At 41.6% G+C, this 22423-nt stretch overlaps 3 protein-coding genes across 4 annotated transcripts in view; all 3 read right to left on the bottom strand.

Moving 5' to 3' along the window:
• LOC115578273 (zinc finger protein 2-like) overlaps positions 1–22423 on the bottom strand; it is a 136073-nt gene that overhangs the window by 63993 nt on the left and 49657 nt on the right. The window lies entirely within an intron of this gene.
• Positions 11317–22423, bottom strand: part of LOC115578262 (zinc finger protein 2-like) — a 44896-nt gene continuing 33789 nt past the window's right edge. The window contains exons 2-3 of one of the 2 annotated variants that reach the window (XM_030411132.1): positions 16491–16767; positions 11332–13936 (exon numbers count right to left, since the gene is read on the bottom strand). In XM_030411132.1, coding sequence (XP_030266992.1) covers positions 13041–13936; positions 16491–16662 — 1068 coding nt within the window. In that variant the 5' untranslated portion in view covers positions 16663–16767 and the 3' untranslated portion in view covers positions 11332–13040. Of the gene's footprint in view, positions 13937–16490; positions 16768–22423 lie in introns of both variants that reach the window. The other variant, XM_030411134.1, reaches the window with a different exon arrangement.
• The window catches only part of LOC115578284 (putative zinc finger and SCAN domain-containing protein 5C), a 6472-nt gene continuing 2237 nt past the window's right edge, over positions 18189–22423 (bottom strand). Inside the window, exon 2 of the mRNA XM_030411180.1 lies at positions 18189–19429. Within this exon, the coding sequence (XP_030267040.1) occupies positions 18543–19429 (887 nt within the window). The 3' untranslated portion in view covers positions 18189–18542. The remainder of the gene's footprint in view (positions 19430–22423) is intronic.

Raw genomic sequence — 22423 nt, 5'->3', positions numbered from 1 at the left:
GCGATAATCATCAACTGTAAAGGTGTAGTATGTGAACAGGCCAGATGTTGAAGCTGTTAAATACAGGGGTCAGTGTATCATCATAGTAACGGCTAACTGCTGCAAACTCTTAACTCTAACTCCTAATAACTTCTCTTTCTTTGTTTGTTCAAAAGGTTATTCAGGTTCACCAAATAAATCACACAGAGTCTTCGAAGCTGAGTGCAGTAGAGTTTTATTTCTGGCAGAAAATTATGAGATAACATGAACGGACAAAGTCTTCGAGGTGTGACCCGACCTTGAGTACTGAGTGCTCTCACTATGCTCACAAAGACTATGGTTCTCATCCAGTCCCTGCTCTCTTTGCACGTCTAGGCATCAGTTTTCTAAAACTTACTGTCAATGTCATCTTTTTGTATTTTTGTAACCACCATTATGTTTCCTTAGGGTATTCTCTGGAGCTTAGGAGAAGTGTCCTCATCAAGATATGTTCTCAAAATACAACCTAAGTTTCCTTCTTGATATATTCCGTTACATTACAGTGTTACATACAAGTGTTGTATGAAGTTAAAGTGTTGTATTTGTAACGTATTAATTTGTCCTTCCCTCATCTCATACACTCGGGAGGAACTTTTAAAGTCTGAACATTCAGCCGGTCACACTTTTTCACCGTTTTCCATCGATCCTGGAATATTTCTGGAACTTTTAGTTGGAGGAGCAGCAATTCTCTATGGGATGTTCATTCGTTAAGCTCAGACGGGGATTTCGACCAGCGCTCCCGTCAATACACCTGAAGGTGTCCTTAACAATCAGATGGATGAACTGCTGCTTCTCAACAGTAGAAACTTGGACTTTTGCAGATCTGCCGCGCTGTGTTTCACCAAAACCTGACTCAGCGAACACATCCCAGACACATGATTACATCTGCTGGACTTTCACATTCTCTGAGCTCTCAGGAAGAGGAGGGGAGGTGGAATCTGCTTTTATCCAAACAAATGTTGGTAAACAGATGTCACAGTGTTAAACAAATCATGCAGCCTGTCTGCTAAGCCTGCAGTGGAGACTGTGAAGAGATGGAGCACAGAGTCAAAGCTGGAGCTACAGGCCTGCTTTGACTGCACAGATTTTTTTTTATTTTCAATTTATACTTTTCCTGTTTCAGTTCTAATGTCAGTTTTAAATGTCTTATTTATGAACACACCGTTTGGGCAGCAGAGTAGGTTGTTCAGATACTACTTGATTCACAACAGCCTTCTTCAGCTCACAAAAAACAGATCAAAGCTTTTACTTGAATATAAACTGGTTAAAACTGCATTTGCAACACAACTGGTTATAATATTTGGAATAGCAGCTTATATGTAATCGTCAAATAATTTCATTAATGACTGGCATATAGGTATTCACTTCAGACAACCACTTTTATTCAACCGCTCATGAGGCAGCTTTCTGAAAGGATGTGTGTTGGAGTGTTGTTTCAAACTGCGTCTCTGTTGGTATTCCCCTGGTGTGTGTGAGAGGGGATCCCAGCGCTCCCACAGCTCTACCGCATGTCCACTGTGACGTAATCGCCCTCCCTTTCTCTCCTCACTGTCTGCTGTGTCTGAGCTCAGTGAACTTTTCCTTTTTTTTAGTACAGCAAGGTTTTGTTGTGGTTTTTCAAGCTCCTTCCAGAATGCTGCCTCATTAGCGGTTGAATAAAAGTGGTTGTCTGAAGTGAATACCTATATGCCAGTCATTAATAAAAGTATTTGACGATTACATATAAGCTGCTATTTCAAATATTATAACCAATTTTGTTGCAAACGCAGTTTAAGCAAATTTGTATTCAAGTAAAAGCTTTGATCTGTTTTTTTGTGAGCTGAAGAAGGCTGTTGTGAATCAAGCAGTATCTGACCAACCTACTCATAAATAAGACATTTAAAACTGACATTAGAACCAAAACAGGAAAAGTATTAATTGAAAATACTGAGATCATTAAAAAAGCGTATATATAAGTGTCTGTGTTGATTGCATCATGATTTTCACATCAAGGTTCACATACCTGTGACAGAAGAAGTAAAATCATCATTTGAACTACAGAAGCATCGAGCATCTAATAAAAACATACATATAAAGTGTCCACAGTCACAAGGTTCAGTAGAATATGCCGATGGTATAATAAAAACAAACATAGCCAGAATCATGGCTGATTTAATGGTAAACTCACCTGGGAAGATGCTTTGCATTAGCACTAATGTCTATGCGCTCGCAAACTTGTATCAGACTTTCTGTTGATGTAACTTGTAAACTGTGATTTGTTGCTCTTTTCTGTACACGCGACATCTATTACATGTCTGTCCGTCCTGGAAGAGGGATCCCTCCTCTGTGGCTCCTCATCAGGTTTCTGACATTGTTTTTTTACCCTGTTAAAAGTTTTTCAACATGTGAAGTTTTTCCTCACTCGAATCGAATCGAGGGTCTAAGGACAGAGGATGTTGTTCACTGTACAGATTGTAAAGCCCACTGAGGCAATGTGATTGTGATTCTGGGCTAAATAAATACAAAATTATTTGATTTAAACCCCCATAAGAACGTTCGAACATTTTGTCAGAAGAGTTGAGATCCATCTACAGTATGCACACACACACACACAAACAGCTGCACACATACACACACACACACACACACACACACACACACACACAAACACACACAAACAGCTGCCCACATACACACACACACACACACACACACACACACACACACACACACAAACACACACAAACAGCTGCCCACAGACACACACACACACACACACACACACACAAACAGCTGCCCACAGACACACACACACACACACACACACACACAAACTGCTGCATACTAGAGGCTGACATTTGTTCGGGAATCCCACGGGTCACGGAATTCCCGCGGGATGGGAGTCAGCTTTTCTATTAATCACGTGATTGGGACGGTACAGGATAAAAAGTTAACGGGAGCAGACGGGAGCGGGAACTCGGGGTGGGCGGATCCAATCCAAATATTGATAATATTGATACCAGCGTTGGTATTGATATTTATGTAGGAGACTATGCGGGCCTCACGTGGACGGCACCATAGATATAAATGGAGGGGACTATCACTGCTTGATAATCAAGGTCATTAATCTTTGGTGATTAATTTTACACTCGTAGAGGGGCACCACCTGCATTGTTTGATTTACTGGAATAGGCCGGAGGGAACTATTCCAAACAGCTAACTGTACAGTTTTAGACGAACAACAGATAACAGAAAAGGTAAAGAATGTAATAAAGTTACGTGACCGTCGGCAGATGGCAAAGTTAAAGGGTCAGGTTTTATATATTAAATATTACGGGAGTAATCTTTAAATACTAACGAGACCCTAACCTCAACTTCTTAAATTCATAAGATAGAAGTCAGAACCTGAGACAGGAGTCAGAACTTTAGACACCACTCATTCTCACGTATGTGGATCCAGCTGTATGAAGACGTTCAGCCTGTTTTGTCTGGGCATCAGGAGGCACTTAAGCTTGGTCTCTTTGAGAGTTCTGGGTTGGACCACGGCACGGCGCGTCGGTCCAGTAGCCAGAGGGAAGGCCGGTACTCTGTTGAGGGACTCTTGGTCTGAAGGCCCAGCGGGGTTTCCGCCTTGGGAGCGCTGGGGGCAGAGTCAGTCTCGGCTGGGAGCACACAAAGTCTCTTTTGTTGGAGACTCCTCGCATGGCTTCTGAGGCAGACAATGGACTGCAACGTTCTTTATCAGATGATCACAGTCTTGAAAAAGACTTTTTCTTGATGTTTCAAGGTGGTTCTCAAGTTCTGATCCTTTCACTAATTCAACTTCTTCTGGATCAGGTGGTGATACTTTAACGATATTTAAAATCAAATCAAAAAGAAAAGAATTTGTTCCATTAAAAACTTGGATAAAAGTAAAGCACTTAAAGTAGTATTCAATTTGCCTGTCTTAGAGCTTGTTGCAAAAATAAAATTAAAGATTACTTTAAAGATAAAGATAAGAATGAAAAACAAAGAAGTGAAGGGAAGAGAAGAGAGAAGAAGAAGAAGAAGTCAGGAGGAGAAACAGGGGGGCAAGAGAGCCCGGAAAAGAATGACTCAAAGTCATGACCGAAGTCAGGACCCAAAAAGGAGAGCGAGTGAGAGTGATGTGCAGAGCATCTTCTCTGTGTTTATGAGCTTACAAAAAGGCAGACTGAACAGGGGTGGGGCTGGCTGACAATGCTCCTCTGTGTTCGGAGTTTTGACCCACAAAACTTTAATTCAAATAAACTATATTGCCTTAATGTTTCGAAATCATGTTTTAACTTCCCAAAAACTTTACCATCTTAAAAGACGAATTTTTGTCTTCGTTAAAAGATGTAACATGGTTACAGGGGCGGTTCTAGGGGAGGCCAACAGGGGCCAGTGCCCCCATAACTCTGAGTCTGGACCCCCTGTGGCCCCCCTGACAGTGAGTCTGCATTAATAATACAATGACAGATTTCTTGCTATGATTTTGTTCTGAAGGGAAAGGCAGAAATAAAGTTTCTCAGCAGTTTACTACCCAATCAAAATTGCTGAAATTGTAAACACTGGTTTGTCTGAATGAGGGATTTATCCTTTTTTCCGGGTTGTATATGCCCCCTAACAAAAAAGCCGGCCCCAACCTGGCCCCCCTATTAAAACTGGTCTAGAACCGCCACTGCATGGTTATGATCCAAGATTGAAAGAATTAAAAACATGATTAACGCATAAAACATATCAGACGTTTAACTGGTGAATAACACAAGCATTACACACAAAGAGGATCATGATATGCAAGTCTGTGCCCATCGCAAAGGTGGGGGCTGGTTTCTTTCAACCCCCAAATTCATTAAGTAATAAACTTCATTTGGGCTTGATAATAACATGGGCAAGCTCTATAGTATGGCCTTCTTGGCCATTTGGGAATCTGATCAAATTAAGAAGATGAAATTGTAGTTCATAGTTATTCAGAACATATTGAAATGTGGACGAGTATAGGGAATGCAGCAAAGATTGAAATGTCACAGACAGGGTCGTAAAAACGGCTTGGCCTGTGAGGGGGGAGAAGAAGCAAATATTCAGTCAAACAGATAGGCTTTGTTCGTTAAGTTAATCTTGTCTGGTGGTTGAGAGTTAAGAGGTCAGAGGAAGGGGAAAGGAAGCAGAGCCTCGTGATGGAGACATAAGGGCTGGTGTTCCTACATTTAGTTGCTACCAGTGTAATGAGATCGATGCTTTAGCGTCACTGTCTCTCCCTTATGCACTGCTCTGGTTTCATTAAAGTGGAGACCTGCTGTCTGTGTCCTCACAGAGCGGAGCAGCACTGAAGCAGCTCAGCAGCAGCAGCAGCACAGAGACGAGCCGAAGACGAGCCGTATGGAAATGACACAACAGCGACCTGAACATCTGTAAGAAGGGAGGAAGATACAGCGTAACACTACAGATTTGTTCAAGCACGTGAGAAACCATGCGGAAGAAAACAAGGAACTCAAGAAACAGAGAGAGGAGAGAAATCCCCCACCAGACCCTGACAGACCCTGACAGACCCAGAACCAGACCCTGACAGACCCTGACAGACCCTGACCCTGACAGACCCTGACAGACCCTGACCCAGACCCTGACCCAGACCCTGACAGACCCTGAAAGACCCAGAACCAGAGGGAGACCCAGACAGACCCAGACCCGGACCCTGACAGACCCAGACCCTTCCAGACTCTGACAGACCCTGACAGACCCAGAACCAGAGGGAGACCCAGACAGACCCAGACCCGGACCCTGACAGACCCAGACCCTTCCAGACCCTGACAGACCCTGACAGACCCAGAACCAGAGGGAGACCCAGACAGACCCAGACCCTTCCAGACCCTGACAGACCCAGACCCAGACCCTGACCCTGACCCAGACCCTGACAGACCCAGACCCTGACAGACCCAGACCCTGACAGACCCTGACCCTGACCCTGACAGACCCAGACAGACCCAGAGGCCTGACCCTGACAGACCCAGACAGACCCAGAGGCCTGACAGACACAGAGGCCTGACAGACCCTGACAGACCCAGACCCTGAACCTGACAGACCCTGAGGCCTGACAGACCCTGAGGCCTGACAGACCCTGACAGACCCAGACCCTGACAGACCCTGACAGACCCAGAGGCCTGACAGACCCTGACAGACCCGGACCCAGACAGACCCAGACCCTGACAGACCCAGACAGACCCTGACAGACTCTGACAGACCCAGACCCTGACAGACCCAGACAGACCCAGACAGACCCTGACCCTGACAGACCCTGACCCAGACAGACCCAGACCCTGACAGACCCTGACAGACCCTGACAGACCCAGACAGACCCAGAGGCCTGACCCTGACAGACCCAGACAGACCCAGAGGCCTGACAGACCCAGAGGCCTGACAGACCCTGACAGACCCAGACCCTGAACCTGACAGACCCTGAGGCCTGACAGACCCTGACAGACCCAGACCCTGACAGACCCTGACAGACCCAGAGGCCTGACAGACCCTGACAGACCCGGACCCAGACAGACCCAGACCCTGACAGACCCAGACAGACCCTGACAGACCCTGACAGACCCTGACAGACTCTGACAGACCCTGACAGACCCTGACCCTGACAGACCCTGACCCAGACAGACCCTGACCCAGACAGACCCAGAGGCCTTTCAGTCCAGCAATGTCCAGGTGGATAATGGTGGTCAAAATAATATTTTAGTCATCTTCAGCATTAGTTAATATTAATTGCAACTGGTCATTTATCATTTGTAAGCCAACTCAAAAAGTATAAATTAGACTTAGACCATGATAATAATAACATGGTTAATAACCTTGATACATTCCTATTGAAACCTGTATTTAAATGAGTACATTAGCTGGAATTTAAATAGATCCAAATAGAAGAAGAAAAAAAATGGGAGCGGGAGTCATTTTACCAGGAGTGGGACGGGACAGGAATCTTTTTGTGTCACCCTCTACTGCATACACACACACACACACACATACACACACACACACAGACACACACACACACACAGACACACACACACACACTCACACACAACATACATTCATACATAGTCCTGAAATGATTCTGTAACATGTTAAAGCTTCGCCTGCTGCATCAAGTTTGCCATAAATTCATTTAAAAGAAAAAGGTATTATGAACATTATTAAGTCATTAGAATGAAATGTTGGATGAGGAAGTGAAAGAGGGAATGGTAACATCGCAGTGTGTAAAATAAAGAACTGCACTCAAAGTTTGTCACTCTGTCTCTGATGATCAGGATGAGAGTTAAGTATAATTGGTTTTACTGAAACTTGATTTTTGTTCACAACTCACTTTTATTGTTGTTTATTTCCGTTCAGATTGTTCTTTTCTGCAGTTTTGGTTCTCACATGTGTTGCGCTTACATCTCCTTCACTTTTAGACTTTAATTTACTTTGATTTTAGCTTATTTATCCAATGTTTGCTGTCCATGGACTTAAAGCTGTATTTTAATCTACATTGTCTTACAAATACCTTTTTCGTTTCACTTAGTCCAAATTGAAGAGTGCTCTTTTTCCAACCTGGATAGTCTTTACCGACTGCGAGGAGTTTTTACCTTTGTAAAATACCCTTTTTAGCCTGAATTGTCTTTATTTTTGGAGGTCCATGGACTCAAACTCCTACTTTAATCTCTATCAAAAGATGCTCATTATCAGAATTTATGCAATCTAGCAAACCAAACCATGGGAACACTTCTTTGCATAATTTTGCAGCAGATGCTTTCCTCACATTATGGTTTGCACAAACATCACATTCTGCCAAAGTTTTATCTACTGTACTTGCGCATCACGAATGGCTTTTACACCACAAACCTTTCTGAGGGTCTTCCTGAGTGGTTTTAATAGCACCACGTTTCAAACACACTAACTGTTTGTATATGCCAGCCTCGTTTAGTAAAGTGGTGAGTGGTTCACAGTTTTCGGCTGCCGTTAACGGTCCGACACATGTACCGGTTTCAGCTTGTTTAGCGACCTCATCGGCCAAACGATTATCTTTGACTGTTAGGGAACTGCTCTTTGGTGTGCAGCACATTAGATTATAGCTGATGCACTTTGTAGATGAATGGCTTCAAATAGTGTTAAGGTGGCTGCTCCATGGGTTACTGGTGTGCCATCTGCTCTGAGAAAACCTCTTTGTTTCCAGATATTTCCATGTATATGACACACTGCTATTGCATACTGTGAGTCCGTGTATACATTTATTGGCCTTCTGCCATTTTACTTGCTGCCGTTAAAAGCTTTAATTTCTGCAAGCTGGGCTGAGCATGGTTGGGCAAGATAGATTGTTTGGACTGTGGTAAATCTGTCGTCTGGCAGCAACTTTACGATTGCTCAACATTGCGTTTTTGCTGATTAAGCTCAGGGTTCCCATAACCATCTGTCTTCTGGTCAGTGCTGCTGCACTTTCCTTGTTAATTCTAAGCAGACCCAGTCTCCTTTTCCTCTGGCTGTTGTCTTGTGCCTGCCATCTGTGTCCAGGACTCTGTGGCACACCCGACTCCAGTCTTTGTGTCAGAAGATTCCTCTGTAGCCTCCTTCAATTCGTTTGGCTGACATCCCAGAGGAAACGAAAATTGGAAAAGAGATCTCAGTAGTGTCTCATTCATTTCTCCTAGACAACTATGAGATCTATGTGAAACCAAAGTGAGGCTGTGGCTGATTTCTCCTGTTTCTCAATTGTTTCTCCTGAGAAACAGCTGAACTTGGGCTCCCTGTAAGTTTCAAAGGAGATCTCATCAAGCTCTCAATGACGTTTCAGAATGTCTCCCCAGTCCTGGAAAGGAGCAAGGTTTAAGTGGTAAAGTCTCAAGTCTCAACTATTGCTGCTAAGGAATTTTAGGAGAAACAAATGAGAAATGTTTGAGACCAAAAAAGACTGCAACGAGACTGAAATGAGAACTCTCATTGAGCTCCTTTATGGCTCCATAGCCGTAAAGGAGCAAGCTTTGAGCAGTATAATTTTCCTCTGGGATGGTCTGTGTACACAACACTTGTGGATCTCAGTGACAGTCTGCTTCCTTGTTTGCGTTGGCACAGGGCTTGGGAACATCATCCCCCTCTCGACTCCGCACCCAGCAGTCAATAGAAGCTGCTATAAAGGCTTTTTTGGAGAAGGCAGGGTTAATTTGTGACTCATTTTAGAAGATAACAAGAGGGCTGGAAAGTCAGAGTGTATTGGTTCTTCCTAGAGTCATCCTGGGAAGCCTGACCTCTTGTGGACAACGTGTTGTTGAAAGAAGGGTTGTAGGTGTGGAGACAGCATTTTGTTACTCAAAATCTCTTTTCCCATTACTGTTTCAGTCCCATTACTGATTTTAAAAACTTGTCAGTCTATCTTTTTTCCTCCCTGTTTTCCTTTTACTGTTTCTTCTAACATATTTTACACCATCTTAAACATTCTGTGCTTAATGTGCCATTCTGTGCTTAATTTTAGACTCCTTACTTCTTCCTAAAACGATGATGATGTTTTTTATCAGGACGGTAATTGTCATCTTATGTAGAGATAATTGCCCCTCATATGACCTTCTGACACACCAAAAGGGAGTTTCTCCTCCTCCTCTCACATCCTGATCATATTCTTTACAGCACATTGATTCATAACTGGAAAAGTATGTATTAGCAACTTTAGTCAAATGCCAACATTTCTGACTGATTTCTTGTTCAGTTTGTTAATGTCCAATTCCCTCATCATCAAAATATGTTTATTCAAGCCAAAAATGCGTTCCGACACCTTGAGTTTCTATGTCCTGTTCAGTGGGTAACAGTCATCAGTCATTATTTCATTTTCATTTTCATTTTTACGCTTGTATCTGTGTTATCACCCACCACTTTATCCACATCACTTAACTTGTTATCATATATGTTATTCTATTTTGCCTATAATTTTAAATAATAATAATAATTATTATTATTATTTTATTATTATTAGTATATTAGGGTTGCAGGGTTTGTTACTGGAGCCAATCCCAGTTATCTCCCTGGACGAGTCGCAGCTCATCGCAGGGCCCTCACTGATGGCAGAGGTCATCAGGATCACTAGCCGACCGGCTCTACCCGCTGAGCTACAGCCGACACCTATATTATTATTATTATTCATTAATTATTTGTCACAGCACTGATTTAATGCTTGCTCTCTACTCCAAGTCTAAGTTTTCTGCTAAAAGCTCGGAGGTTTGGCTGTGGTCTAGCTCCTCTGATGTGCAGCTGCACTGACAGTGAGTTCTGTTTCTGCGTTGAGCTCTGGCTGGTTGTCAAGGTCTCTCCTAATCTTTTGGCTTGTGTGTCTGTGTGTGTTATCTGCTTCTGGTATTCTGTTTTCTCTTTCAATTCTACTCTAAGTTTTTACACTATTCTCCCATCCACCTCTCACATTGGAAATTGTCTTATTTCCTCCTGGTTTTCATTATCATTTATCATCATCATTCTTTAGGTCTTTTCTCCGTAATTCAGCCTCTATTCAGTCACAATAATTTAGGTCAGATGTCCCTGTTATTGCCCACTTAGTGGCTCCAGAGGAAACTCTGTGCCACCTTTTCATGCCCTCCTGGATTTTTCTCTTTTGCGTTGGGTGTTTTAACATTACTAGTTCAACGGGTGTCAGTCCTGTCGGCCACTTACTGTGCGTTATAGACACTAATTGGTACAGCAGGCGCTGCACTACTTTTATCTTCTATTCTTCTTTCTTGCTGCAATTATTATTCTCTTTTTCTTTAAAACAATTTCACTGTTTACTTACGTATTCTTGTCAAAAAACAAAAAAACATTTTTTTTCTCACTTTTTTTTCTTTAACTTGTTCTGCCTCAATTAGTCTCTTTATTTATTTAAATGGTAATAATAACAATAATAATTCTTCTTTATAGTTTTTATAATACAAAAATAAATAAATAAAATCACAATAATTATTTGACGCAATATACCTTAATTGTATTTAAATTTTTCATAATTATCAGTTTTCGGTTCTTTTGGAGAGGTTTACCTGAGACTTGTGGGCTGGGAGGGAGTAGACGGCATCGCTCATGAATGAAGAAAAAATGTAACTTTGTTATGTGTATGTGGGGTGCGCCTGAGATTTGCCACCCCAGTCCGCCTCCGCGGCCAGGCTCGCCAAAATGTAGTGGGAGACTAACTTTCTTATCCGTCCAATTATTTCACTATCTGACTCTGAAAATACGCTCAAAGTTAAAGTCCAAACATCAGAGGTGAAACAGCAGCTCTTCAGTCCAAAATGGTGTTTATTCCAAGACAAGAAAACATACATCCATCAGGTAACCCAGGGCAACTGAGATTTCTCCCCGATTCTCCCACTTTTATACCTGTGGTCAAGGCGGCAAACGTCCTCTTGGACCATCCCCCCTTCATCATGATCACGCGGGCCCATCACTATTACTATTCTCATTTTTGTCTGTGTTCTTAAGAGCCTACAAAATGTCTCCCCAGGCCCCTTTTGCGGCCTTGGGTGAGCTGTGGCTGCACCTGTTGCTCATTGTTATTATGAAGGGTTCATCAAACATCAGCCTTTTATCAGGCTCAAACTCACTGTTAGCGTACAGGTGGGACTGCACAGGGGTTTTCTCGAATTGGACCAGGACGGATCAGGGTTAGCTGTTAGCATGCTAACTTTAGTAGATAACTCCACATCCTACATAGACATCATAATGTAAACGCTTGAATGTATTCACATTCTGTTGACAGTCTGAATTAATTTGTGAATGTTTTCATCTGGAATTCTTGCACATTGCACCTTTTATTCTGAGATATATCGCTGCAGAGACGATATCGTGTACACAGGGAGGTGCTCACAAATGACGGCTATAAAAGAAAACAATCGTGCAGTGAGATTGTTGAAAAGAGCAACATGAACGATGAAAATCAAGTAATTACATGTCGTAAATTACAGGGTTTTTAGTAACACACATAAAAAATGAGTTAAATGAATCACGGGGCCAGAGAGGGGTACTAATATGATTTTCTCTGTACTACTATTACTGATACTCGTTGTGCATTTGATTCTGTATTCTCATTGCTTAAATAATAATAACCATTTAATTACACATACATACTCCACTTTTACAGCCAAGTTAAGAACATGGCTTGTCAACAGTTACACCTGCACACACTAACATATGGCTGTGTGTTATCTGCATCATGGATGCTGCCTGTCTACAGTGTGTGATGTCTGTCTGCACTCCTGAATGTGATTGTATGTGCTGATGTGTGCTTATATTTTGTGCTGTTTCTGTATGCTTTGATTATGTGTTGTCTTTGCATGATTGTACTGATGTTTCACTGTTCACTTTCACAGGCCGGGGACTACAGCAGGATATTAGCCATGTTGGCTAAAGCTGCCCCTTTTTACTGTTGTTGATGCAGTTAATTAATTGGGATTGTCTTCGATATAATAAACTAATAAACTACACTAAAACTAAACAATACAATTGCAGTTACATAATCAACTTATTTGAATACATAAATACGTCGATTTACGTAGCATGTGTCAACCTGGATTCACATTGATCCTCATATATCATGTCATGTCTAAACAGCAAAATCACACTAAACTCAAAAATATCTCTGTGGAAACAGACTTAAAATATCAAGTTTAGCAAGAATGAAAACAACAACAACATGCAACAACATGATAATAAAACACAGCTAAACAATACAAAGTTTAGATAAAAAGACTGATAACTTTGGAGGTGATCAATACTACAGTATTTAATAATCTGGTACATATAACACCAGGTTTCTGTACCCATCCCTACATCTCAAATCATATGAGATAAAAGAAGGAGCACATCCTCTTCTATCATCTGTATCAGTTTTAACTGATCAGTGTTGCCCTCAGTACTTCAGTCATGCTGGAAAAATTGGACCAACAAACATCTCTGTCACTTCATGTAGTTTGGCTGCTCTCACCAACACACTTGTGTATTTTGATCATACAACGGCGAGTGAAACTTTTGTTACAAATGCTGCAGCTTTACCGTTTCTCCTGTGTGTGTGTAGTAGAGTGTTGTTTCAGATGATCGCGTCGTGCAAAATTCTTACCACAGACAGAACAACTGAAGGGTTTCTCCCCTGTGTGGACAACAAAGTGTTTAGTCAGTTCATATCTATGTGAAAATCCTTTACCACAAAGTGAGCACCTGAATGGTTTCTCTCCATCGTGGATGTTCATGTGTGTTATCAGATGCCTTTTGAGACTGAAACTTGATTGACAAATTGAGCAAGTGTACGGTTTTCCTCGTGCATGAAATTTAAAGTGTGCGTTCAAAGAAGACTTGTGTGTGAATTTCGTACCACAGAGAGAACAACTGAATGGTTTCTCCCCTGTGTGGGTTCTCATGTGCTTCACAACCTGAGATCTGCTTGGAAAAGTTTTTTTGTGAACTGAGCAGCTGGAACCTTGTTCCTCTGAATGGACCTGAGGTTTCCTGGGCTCCCAATCACTGCTGTCATCAGTCTCACATTCAGAGGCGTTGTCATCAATCTCTGGTTCAGAGCAGTGTGACGTCTCATCATCAGTAACTGGTTGTAAATGACTAACTAAATTGAAGGTCCTGTCTGGTTCTGGTCCTCCACAGTCCTCTCCATCAGCTTCTGTCTCCATCTGTTCAGTCTGTCTTTGATGAAGCTGTGAGGACTCAGGTTTCTCTTCATCTTCTTCTTCAGTCTTCACAGTGACAGGAGTGAGTGTGAACTTGATATCAGCCTCCTCCAGTCCTGGAAGCTGCTCTCCCTCCTGACGGGTCCAGAGTTCCTCCTGTTCCTCTTTAATGTGTGGCAGCTCTGGTGGGTCCTCCTGGTCCAGACTGGAGCTCCACTCCTGCTGCTCAGGAGGATCCTCTTCTTTACTCTCCAACAGCTGCTGGATGTCTGTGGAGAAGAAAGATTTCCTGTTAAAGGATAACTTCGGTCGATTTCAACATGCACAGAGATGACAGGGATGTCAACAAACCGGTATGTGGCTGCTTGCACAAACACACTGTTTTAACCACTTTTTTATTCAGTTTGAGTCATACACGCTACAGTGCTGTGTTGTAAGGTGTCTGCTGATGTTGCATAACTTTTGGGGTGAGATTTGGAGCATGTTAAGATGCTTAAAACACAGTGTAAAGTTCTGACCCCATGCTGTCAAAGCCAACTCTCCGTTCAAGGATCCCTGTAAGGGGTGGACCAAAAGTGTTCGCGTCTTCGGTACTGGCAAGTCAAGGGTAGCTTGAGCGATAAAGCTGCATGTTGAAATCGATCAAAGTTCTCCATTAACATTTCAACCACCAGCACCGCAACTTTCTGAAATGTGTGGAGACATTTAGCACGATGTGTAACGAGTTAGAAAGTAGATCCGGTCGACACAGCTAGAAAAATAGATCAAATAAAATCTTTCATCTCAATCAGGGTTGAATTTATTCACTTTGATTTGAATTAACCACACTACTAAATACCAGCCCTACTCAGAGGCTTACAACCTTTTTTCTCCCTGAAACAACAATCTGCCGTACGGAGAGCTCGTCCTGTGGCACGCTCCATTATCAACGTATTTGACAGACTGTTTATGAGACGCAGCGTGTTCACTCTGTGTTTTTAATCACTGTTTGTGTAAAAGTAATTAAACTTCCCATTCTAATATCTTTTCACACTTTTATTATTATTTAAAACAAAGACTGATCAAACATAATAGGAGATACCAAGAGGGAAACTCGGTTGTTAAAAACTTGAGGCCAGAGTCACTATGAGCTGATGTGTGCTGAGGAAAGTATCTGTGTTTTTTTTTTTTCAAATACCAAAGGAGTGAAGTCAGGAGAGCAGAGCAACAAGATACAGCCAGGTGCAGAGGAAAGAACGGGGGCTTCCAGAGAAAAGATACCCGTGTCAGCAGTGGTGGACAGTAACACAGTAAATTTACTTGAGTACTGTACTTAAGTACATATCCAGAGGATTTGTACTTTACTTGAGTATTAGATTTCTTTGGTACTTATTACTCTTACTTGAATACATTTCCAAGACAAATATTTTTACTTTTACTCGAGTTAATTTCTAGGAAGGCTGAAAAGTACTCGTTACTTTCAGGTTTTTTCTAAAATACTTTTGGACACAAGCTGTGTTTGTCAAAGAAGGAAACCTATCACAGTGCACGCTCTCCACTGGGATCTACGTTAAAGCTGAAATACGTCATCCCTCCCCATAAGGATACCACCAAAGTAGCCACGCTCTCGACTGCGTTTGTCAACACAAAACCACGACATTGGCTGCATCATGTAGTTTATTGTAAAGCAGTGATTCTCAACCAGTGGTCTGGGGACAACATTGGTCTCTGAGGGGGTTCCAGTTCCCAACTTAGCTAAATGATAGAGAGTTAGTTGGACGGTGCAGGTTCATTTGGTTACAGTTTTAATGATTGTTAATAAACATCTGCATCTGCAACATCTGCTGTCCTCCTGTGATCCCATTCATTTTATCTGTTTTTATAGGTGTTTCTGCAGGCTTTATATAACATTGTGGTTCTAAAAGCAAGCACATCAGTGCAGGTGGTTTCAAAGAGTTCATTCTCAGAAACAAGAGTTAAAAGGTCCTAAATTCATTTAGAAAAAATTATAGTAATTCATTGATGTGAAAAATAAGAAATTTACTCTTACTCTTACTTTTACTTAAAGTAAATGTAAAAGCACGTACTTTTGGATACTTAAGTACCTTTAAAAGCAAGTACTTTTTTACTCTTACTCGAGTAACATGTCGACTGAGCTACTTTTACTTGTAACGGAGTAAATTTTGACCAGTAGTATTTGTACTCTTACTCATGTACTGGGGTCGAGTACTCTGTCCATCTCTGTGTGTCAGCAGAGGTGAGGAAGAGTCGGGTTGGATGAGACGATGAGGCCACGAGAGGACACTCACAGTTTTGTGGATAAGTGCAGCTGTGGCTCAGCGGTAGAGCCAGCACCTTGTTATTAAGAGAGTTTAACAACGTTATAATATAAATTCTACATTTCCACAGTCTGTCTGAGTCACAGTTCAGGATGACTCTGAAGATTTGACCCTCTTTACTCTTCAGTTCATTTATCACCACTGTACACCTGCCAAATAAAAAAAGAACAAGAAGAGTTTTTGCTATATTAAAGAAAAAATAAGGCCTGACCTTAAAACATCTGTTTTTTGAATGGAGTTTGGTTTACCAGGTTGTCCACTGGACAGACCTCCAGGAGCAGAGGCTGTGTTAATGTTGATAACACACATTATATGTAATACTACTACCACAGTATTATACATGTTTTTATGTATATTCCTCTATTGATGTCTTGACATTATGTATTAAATCATTTTCACTGCTTTTCTTTTCATACAAGTTGTCTGAGCAGTGTTGGTGGAACCGAGAGCTCCAGCTTCACTGTGTCTGTTGTCAATGTGACAATAAAGAAGTAACAGAACCGACCTGTTCTGTGTAACTGGACCTGAGGCTGGAGAACAGCGTCCAGTAGTTTCCGTTGTCGACACAGTTCCTCCTCGTACTCTGCTATCGTTCTTTCAAACAGCTCAAATATCTCTTCAGCAGCCGCAGTTAGTCGCTGCTTCATAAAAACTCTCAGCGTTTGGACTTTAGACATTTTCACTGACTCACACGAACTTTTCCTCCAGAAACACTCCGTTAAAAACTGTCTGCTCACACTGATGTGCGCTGTGTTTACAGTCCGCTCGGCTCCGTCTATTTCCTACAAGCTAACTAGCTTCTTCAGACTCGTCGGACACCAGGAGATCATTCAGATGTTCGACATGTTCAGATTAACTGAACGACACAGAGTCTGTTCGGACATTTGGACTCGCTGGCTGCCTGAAACAATCAACTGCTCTGACGAACTTTCTGTGGGCGTGTTCCGTTAGGACGCATTGTCGTAAAAGCAGCAAGCCACGCTAACTTAACTTTGCATCCAAAAAAAAAATAATAATAATAACTTTGCATCCTTGCGTAACAGGAAATGAGTCCGGGGGAAACACGTAAACTTCTTCTTCCTCTTGATGTTTTATGGCAACAGCTTTTTGGTGCATTACCGCCACCTACTGGTATGGATTGTGGATCGGGACATCATACCTTCTGTCAATAAATAAAAAAAAATTATAATAATAAAAAATAGATTAAAAAAAGGAAATAAAACTAATAAATAAATAATAATATACAAAATTATACTCTCTCTATCAAATGTGTTCTCCTAAGATACTGAAACAAAAAGTGATAACACTTCTCCCCAGAACTTCCTCTGTAAGAGATCCCGTAACTCACACTTCGACTTTATTCCTTTAAGATTCAACATCAGTTGCCTTCTCTTATCATCATATTTTTGACAGTAAAGCACAACATGCTCTAATGTCATGTAAAGCTCCAACAGAGTTTATCCTTACGTAAACAGTTTCTGGTGGTTCATTAGTTGACCTCATTAGCTCCGCAGGACAGCAGCAGATAATTTAGCTATTAAAATAAAGAGAACAGAACAGAATCTATTCTGAGATTTAATGTCCGTAAAACAGTTTGTTCCCTGTCAAAACGTCTCCGACTACTTCCTGTTGGCATTTTCTTCTTCTTTTTGTTTTTTACGGCGTTTAGCTTCCTATATGTAGCATCACTGCCTCCTGCTGGTTCCATCCGTTTACTGATTTACCTTTTATACAGTCTTCTCATCATTTGTCCTGCCAGCAAGAGATGCTAACTAACTTTAGCTTTTCTTCTGATTTTGTACAACTTTATTGAAACAATTCCAAATACACACATTCTTCTTCTTTTTCTTCTTCTACATCCCCCCAAAAAATCCACATTAGAAGATACAAACCAAACAATATCTTATGGAGGATATACAATCAATACAACAAAACAGATTAGACAATAATAAACTTAGATGAAGATGAGGTAGGTCATTATATATATATATATATATATATATATATATATATACAATAATAACAATGTTCCGTTAATCAACTTTATTTAAACATTTCTGAATATACATTTTGTCCTTTAGCTTTCGTCCTTTAGTATTGAACAAGTGAGAACAGCTGTTACACGCAGTGTGTATGAGATGGATACTTCTCTCCTTTGGGATCACTGGCTAAATAAAAACCATCACAACAATCAGCAGAAATGTTCATTGTAAAGTCTCTTAAGTCTTTTTAATTTCTAAGAATCGGTATCAGCTCTGAAAAAGACCCACTGGTCCATCACTGAAGATAACTATGTTGTTTCTAGAGGATTAACAGTCATATCTAAACAAAAAATAAACAATAAACTCAAAACTATTTCAGTGGAAACAGACTTAAAACATCAAGTTTGGCAAGAATGAGGAACACAGACGTCAGTCAGTCTCAGTCAGAAATTGGGCCAACAAACATCTCTGTCACTTCAGGTATTTTGGCTGCTATCACCAACACACTTATGTTTTTATAAATTATAACGGCGAGGGAAACTTTTGTTACAAACGCTGAAGCTGTATCGTTTCTCCTATGTGTGGGTAGTCAAGTGTTGCCTCAGAGTTTCGTGTTGTACAAATGTTCTACCACAAATTGAACAACTGTGTCTTTTCTCCCCGGTGTGAGTCCTCATATGTGCTCTGACGTGTACCTTTGTTACAAAACCTTTACCACAAACTGAACAACTGAAGGGTTTCTCTTCACTGTGGCTTCTCATGTGCACGTTCAGATAGCTTCTGCAAGTGAAACTCGCTTTACAAACTGAGCAGGTGTACTGTTTTTCTTCTCCATGACCTCGTAAGTGTGCTGCCAAACTTGAGCGTTGTGTGAATTTCTTACCACAGACAGAACAACTGAACGGTTTCTCCCCTGTGTGGGTTCTCATGTGCCTAGCAACCTGAGATCTGCTTGGAAATATTTTTTTGCAAACTGAGCAGCTGGAAACTTGTTTCTTTGAATGGACCTGAGGTTTCCTGGGCTCCCAATCACTGCTGTGATCAGTCTCAGGTTCAGAGGGCTTGTCAGCAATCTCTGGTTCTGAGCAGTGTGACTTCTCCTCATCAGTAACTGGTGGTAAATGACTAACTGAATTGACGTTCCTGTCTGGTTCTGGTCCTCCACAGTCCTCTCCATCAGCTTCTGTCTCCATCTGTTCAGTCTGTCTCTGATGAAGTTGTGAGGACTGAGGTTTCTCTTCATCATCCTCTCCACTCTTCACAGGGACAGGAGTGACTGTGAGCTTGGTGATATCAGCCTCCTCCAGCCCTGGAAGCTGCTCTCCCTCCTGACGGGTCCAGAGTTCCTCCTGGTTGTCTTTATTGTCTATTAGCTCTGGTGGGTCCTCCTGGTCCAGACTGGAGCTCCTCTCCTGCTGCTCAGGAGGATCCTCTTCTTTACTCTCCAACAGCTGCTGGACGTCTGTGGAAAAGAAAGATTTCCTGTTAAGATTTCAGCCACCAGCAGCGCTACTTTCCAAAATGTGTGGAGATATTTTGCACGACGTGTAACGCGTTAGAAGTAGATCCGGTCAACACAGCTAGAAAAATAGATCAAACTAAAATCTTTCATCTCAATCATTAACAGTATTTTTTTTTATAATCCTGTATGAACTAATATTCTGGTCTTTCTATTCATTAGACTGGAAGAAAAAGGTTGAATTCATCCACTTTGATTTGAATTAACCACATTACTAAATACAAGGGCTGTCAGGCGATTAAAAAAAATAATCTAATTAATTACAGGATTTGTAATTAATTAATCTAATTAATCGCATTTTAATCTCATATCTGCTAAATGTACCCAAATAAAGAATTGGAATTCTAGGACATTACAAACTTGTATTGCATGACTAATCAATTGAATACACAAAGAAGAGAAGATCATAAATCCACATTTTTATTCGTGAAGTGCGTTTCACAAATGAAATTTAAAAGAAAATGGTCAAGCACATCCCAGCAAACCAGTTAGGCCAGGTGCATTACTCAAAAATGCAATACAAATACACTTATATAAATAAAATTCAGAAATAAATTAAGGCTGAATCTCAAATAGGCACTTAAGCAGACTCTTAATCCCGACGTGTTTAGCGTTTAAATGAGACATATTATGCAAAACTCACTTTTTCGTTGCTTTAGTGTGTACATTTGCATAAGTCAAGCTGGAGCAGCTTCGGTGATAGGCGAATTCTTTTTTACAAAAGCTACAAATCACCGCGTTCTTGTTGACAGTCCCGTCTTCGTTCTTTTTATAAATAAACTTGCCGTTCAAAAGGCCCTAGCAACAATGTGCTCGCCTCGCTCCCCTGAGTCGCGTCCAGGGTGTCTGTTGTCAAATCAAATCAAATCAACCTTTATTTATATGGCGCTTTTCATACAGAAAGTATCACAAAGTGCCTTACAGCAGAAAAAGAGAAACAGCAAATAAAATCAGGAGAAGAAGCTTAAAAGAACCCAACCCTCCCACCCCCATAGTCATGCACAGAGACACACACAAATATATACACACTCATACACACACTCACACCTACACACACAGCCACGCAGACACACAGACACACACACTCACACCTACACAAACGCTAGCTGTCACTACAGAGACATGGCTGGGCAGCGAGACCTGAGGCACAGAGGAAGCTTTGACTAGCACACCCTGCTTTGACTAGCGACGCAGGTGGGAAGTGATGAATACGTCCGGACAAGTTCCTCGGTGCTACCATCATAGACATATTAGAGTTTAGATTCTCTGCCCGAGCCCGAGCCCAAGCCTGCCGATATTTCCCGTCACTGTCCTCGGGCTGGGCCGGGCCGGGCCCTTGATCAAGCATTTGTGTTTTTTTAATAACTCAAAATAATGACTGTATTTCCAGCTAGAAAACGCGCAGCTCTCTCCTCCTTCCAAGATGCTTGTGTCGCTGCGTGGTGTTACACGTGAGTGAGTGTCCTCGTGCTGAAAACGTGACTTCTCGCGCACGAGACGTCACTCCCCGAGACGCAAGAAGAAAGCAAAATATATATTTTTACTAAGGAAAATGACAAAAATAATAGTAACGCACAGTGACTTGAATTAGTAACTTTAATCTGATTACTGGTTTGGAAATATTACCGCGTTAGATTACTCATTACTGAAAAAAGTGGTCAGTTTAGAGTAACGTGTTACCGGCGACAACTGTAAGTGCAACAAGGAGCTTGAGAACGTCAGTTATAACAACCCACGTATTAAAAAAATGTCGGGTTTAAATCGGGCTCGGGCTCATAATTACAGTTAATGTGTTGGGCCGGGCCGGGTTAGGACACAACGTGCATGGGCTCGTGTCGGGTCGGGCTTGATATTTTGGACCCGATCTAAGCTCTAAGACATATGTCTATGTCTACCGTAACGTGCCACTGCCAAGTAGCCTACGGATCATTCAATGGGCCAAATTTAAAATGCTCGCGCATTGAATTGCCAATCAGAATCTCAGAATTAATTGCGTTAATTTTCATAATGCATTAATTTGCTGTGTAATTAATAAATCTAATTAACGCATTAAACTGACAGCCCTACTAAATACCAACCCTACTCAGTGGCTTCCAACCATTTTCTCCCTGAAACAACAATCTGCCGTATGGAGAGCTCGTCCCGTGGCACGCTCCATTATCAACATATTTGATAGAGTGTTTATGAGCCGCAGCGTGTTTACTCTGTGTTTTAATCACCGTTTGTGTAAAAGCTTCATCATAGTTCAGGATGACTCTGATGATTCATGATTTATTAAAGAAAAAATAAGGCCTGACCTTAAAACTGTTGTTTTTTGAATGGAGTTTTGTTTACCAGTGTGTCCACTGGACAGACCCCCAGGAACAGAGGCTGTGTTAATGTTAATAACACACATACATGTAGCCTATATAATACTACTGTGATGTTATGAGTAAAGTAAGATAAGGTCCATTACCCGGCATGCCCCGCCAGACATCAGTTGGACGCACTGGACAGTTTCATGTGCACAACTGTTAAGAAAATATAAAAAAAAACAGCTATCACGCCTCGTCTGCTTATTATAAGTCTGGGCAAGACAACACAACTACTACCACAGTATTATACATTAGTGGTACTCAAATACAAATCTTAAAGGGCCACAAAGACTTTTTTCAATGACAATTTTTTCAGAATTAAAATAGTTGAATAAAACAAAGTTCTACGTCTCTAAGTGAGCACTCTGTTGCTTTTTGCTGGAGAGACAGCAAGCTCAATTTGTGGCAGCGGCATCTCTGGTGGCACCCCCAGATGCCGCAGCTAGGTGCCGCGAGCTGTCGTGACAGATGCTGCTGTTTGCCGCAGGTGCCACTGCATGCCGGGAGGCGCCAGTGCTTGTGCCACTGTTTGCCAGAAGTGCCAGTGCTTGTGTCGCTGGCGGTTCGTCTTTATTCCAGCGGT

The sequence above is a fragment of the Sparus aurata genome, unplaced genomic scaffold, assembly GCF_900880675.1.
Source record: "Sparus aurata unplaced genomic scaffold, fSpaAur1.1, whole genome shotgun sequence".
Taxonomy (NCBI): domain Eukaryota; kingdom Metazoa; phylum Chordata; class Actinopteri; order Spariformes; family Sparidae; genus Sparus; species Sparus aurata.
The sequence above is the reverse complement of the archived record's forward strand: the minus strand, read 5'-3'. Positions and strand labels throughout refer to the sequence as shown.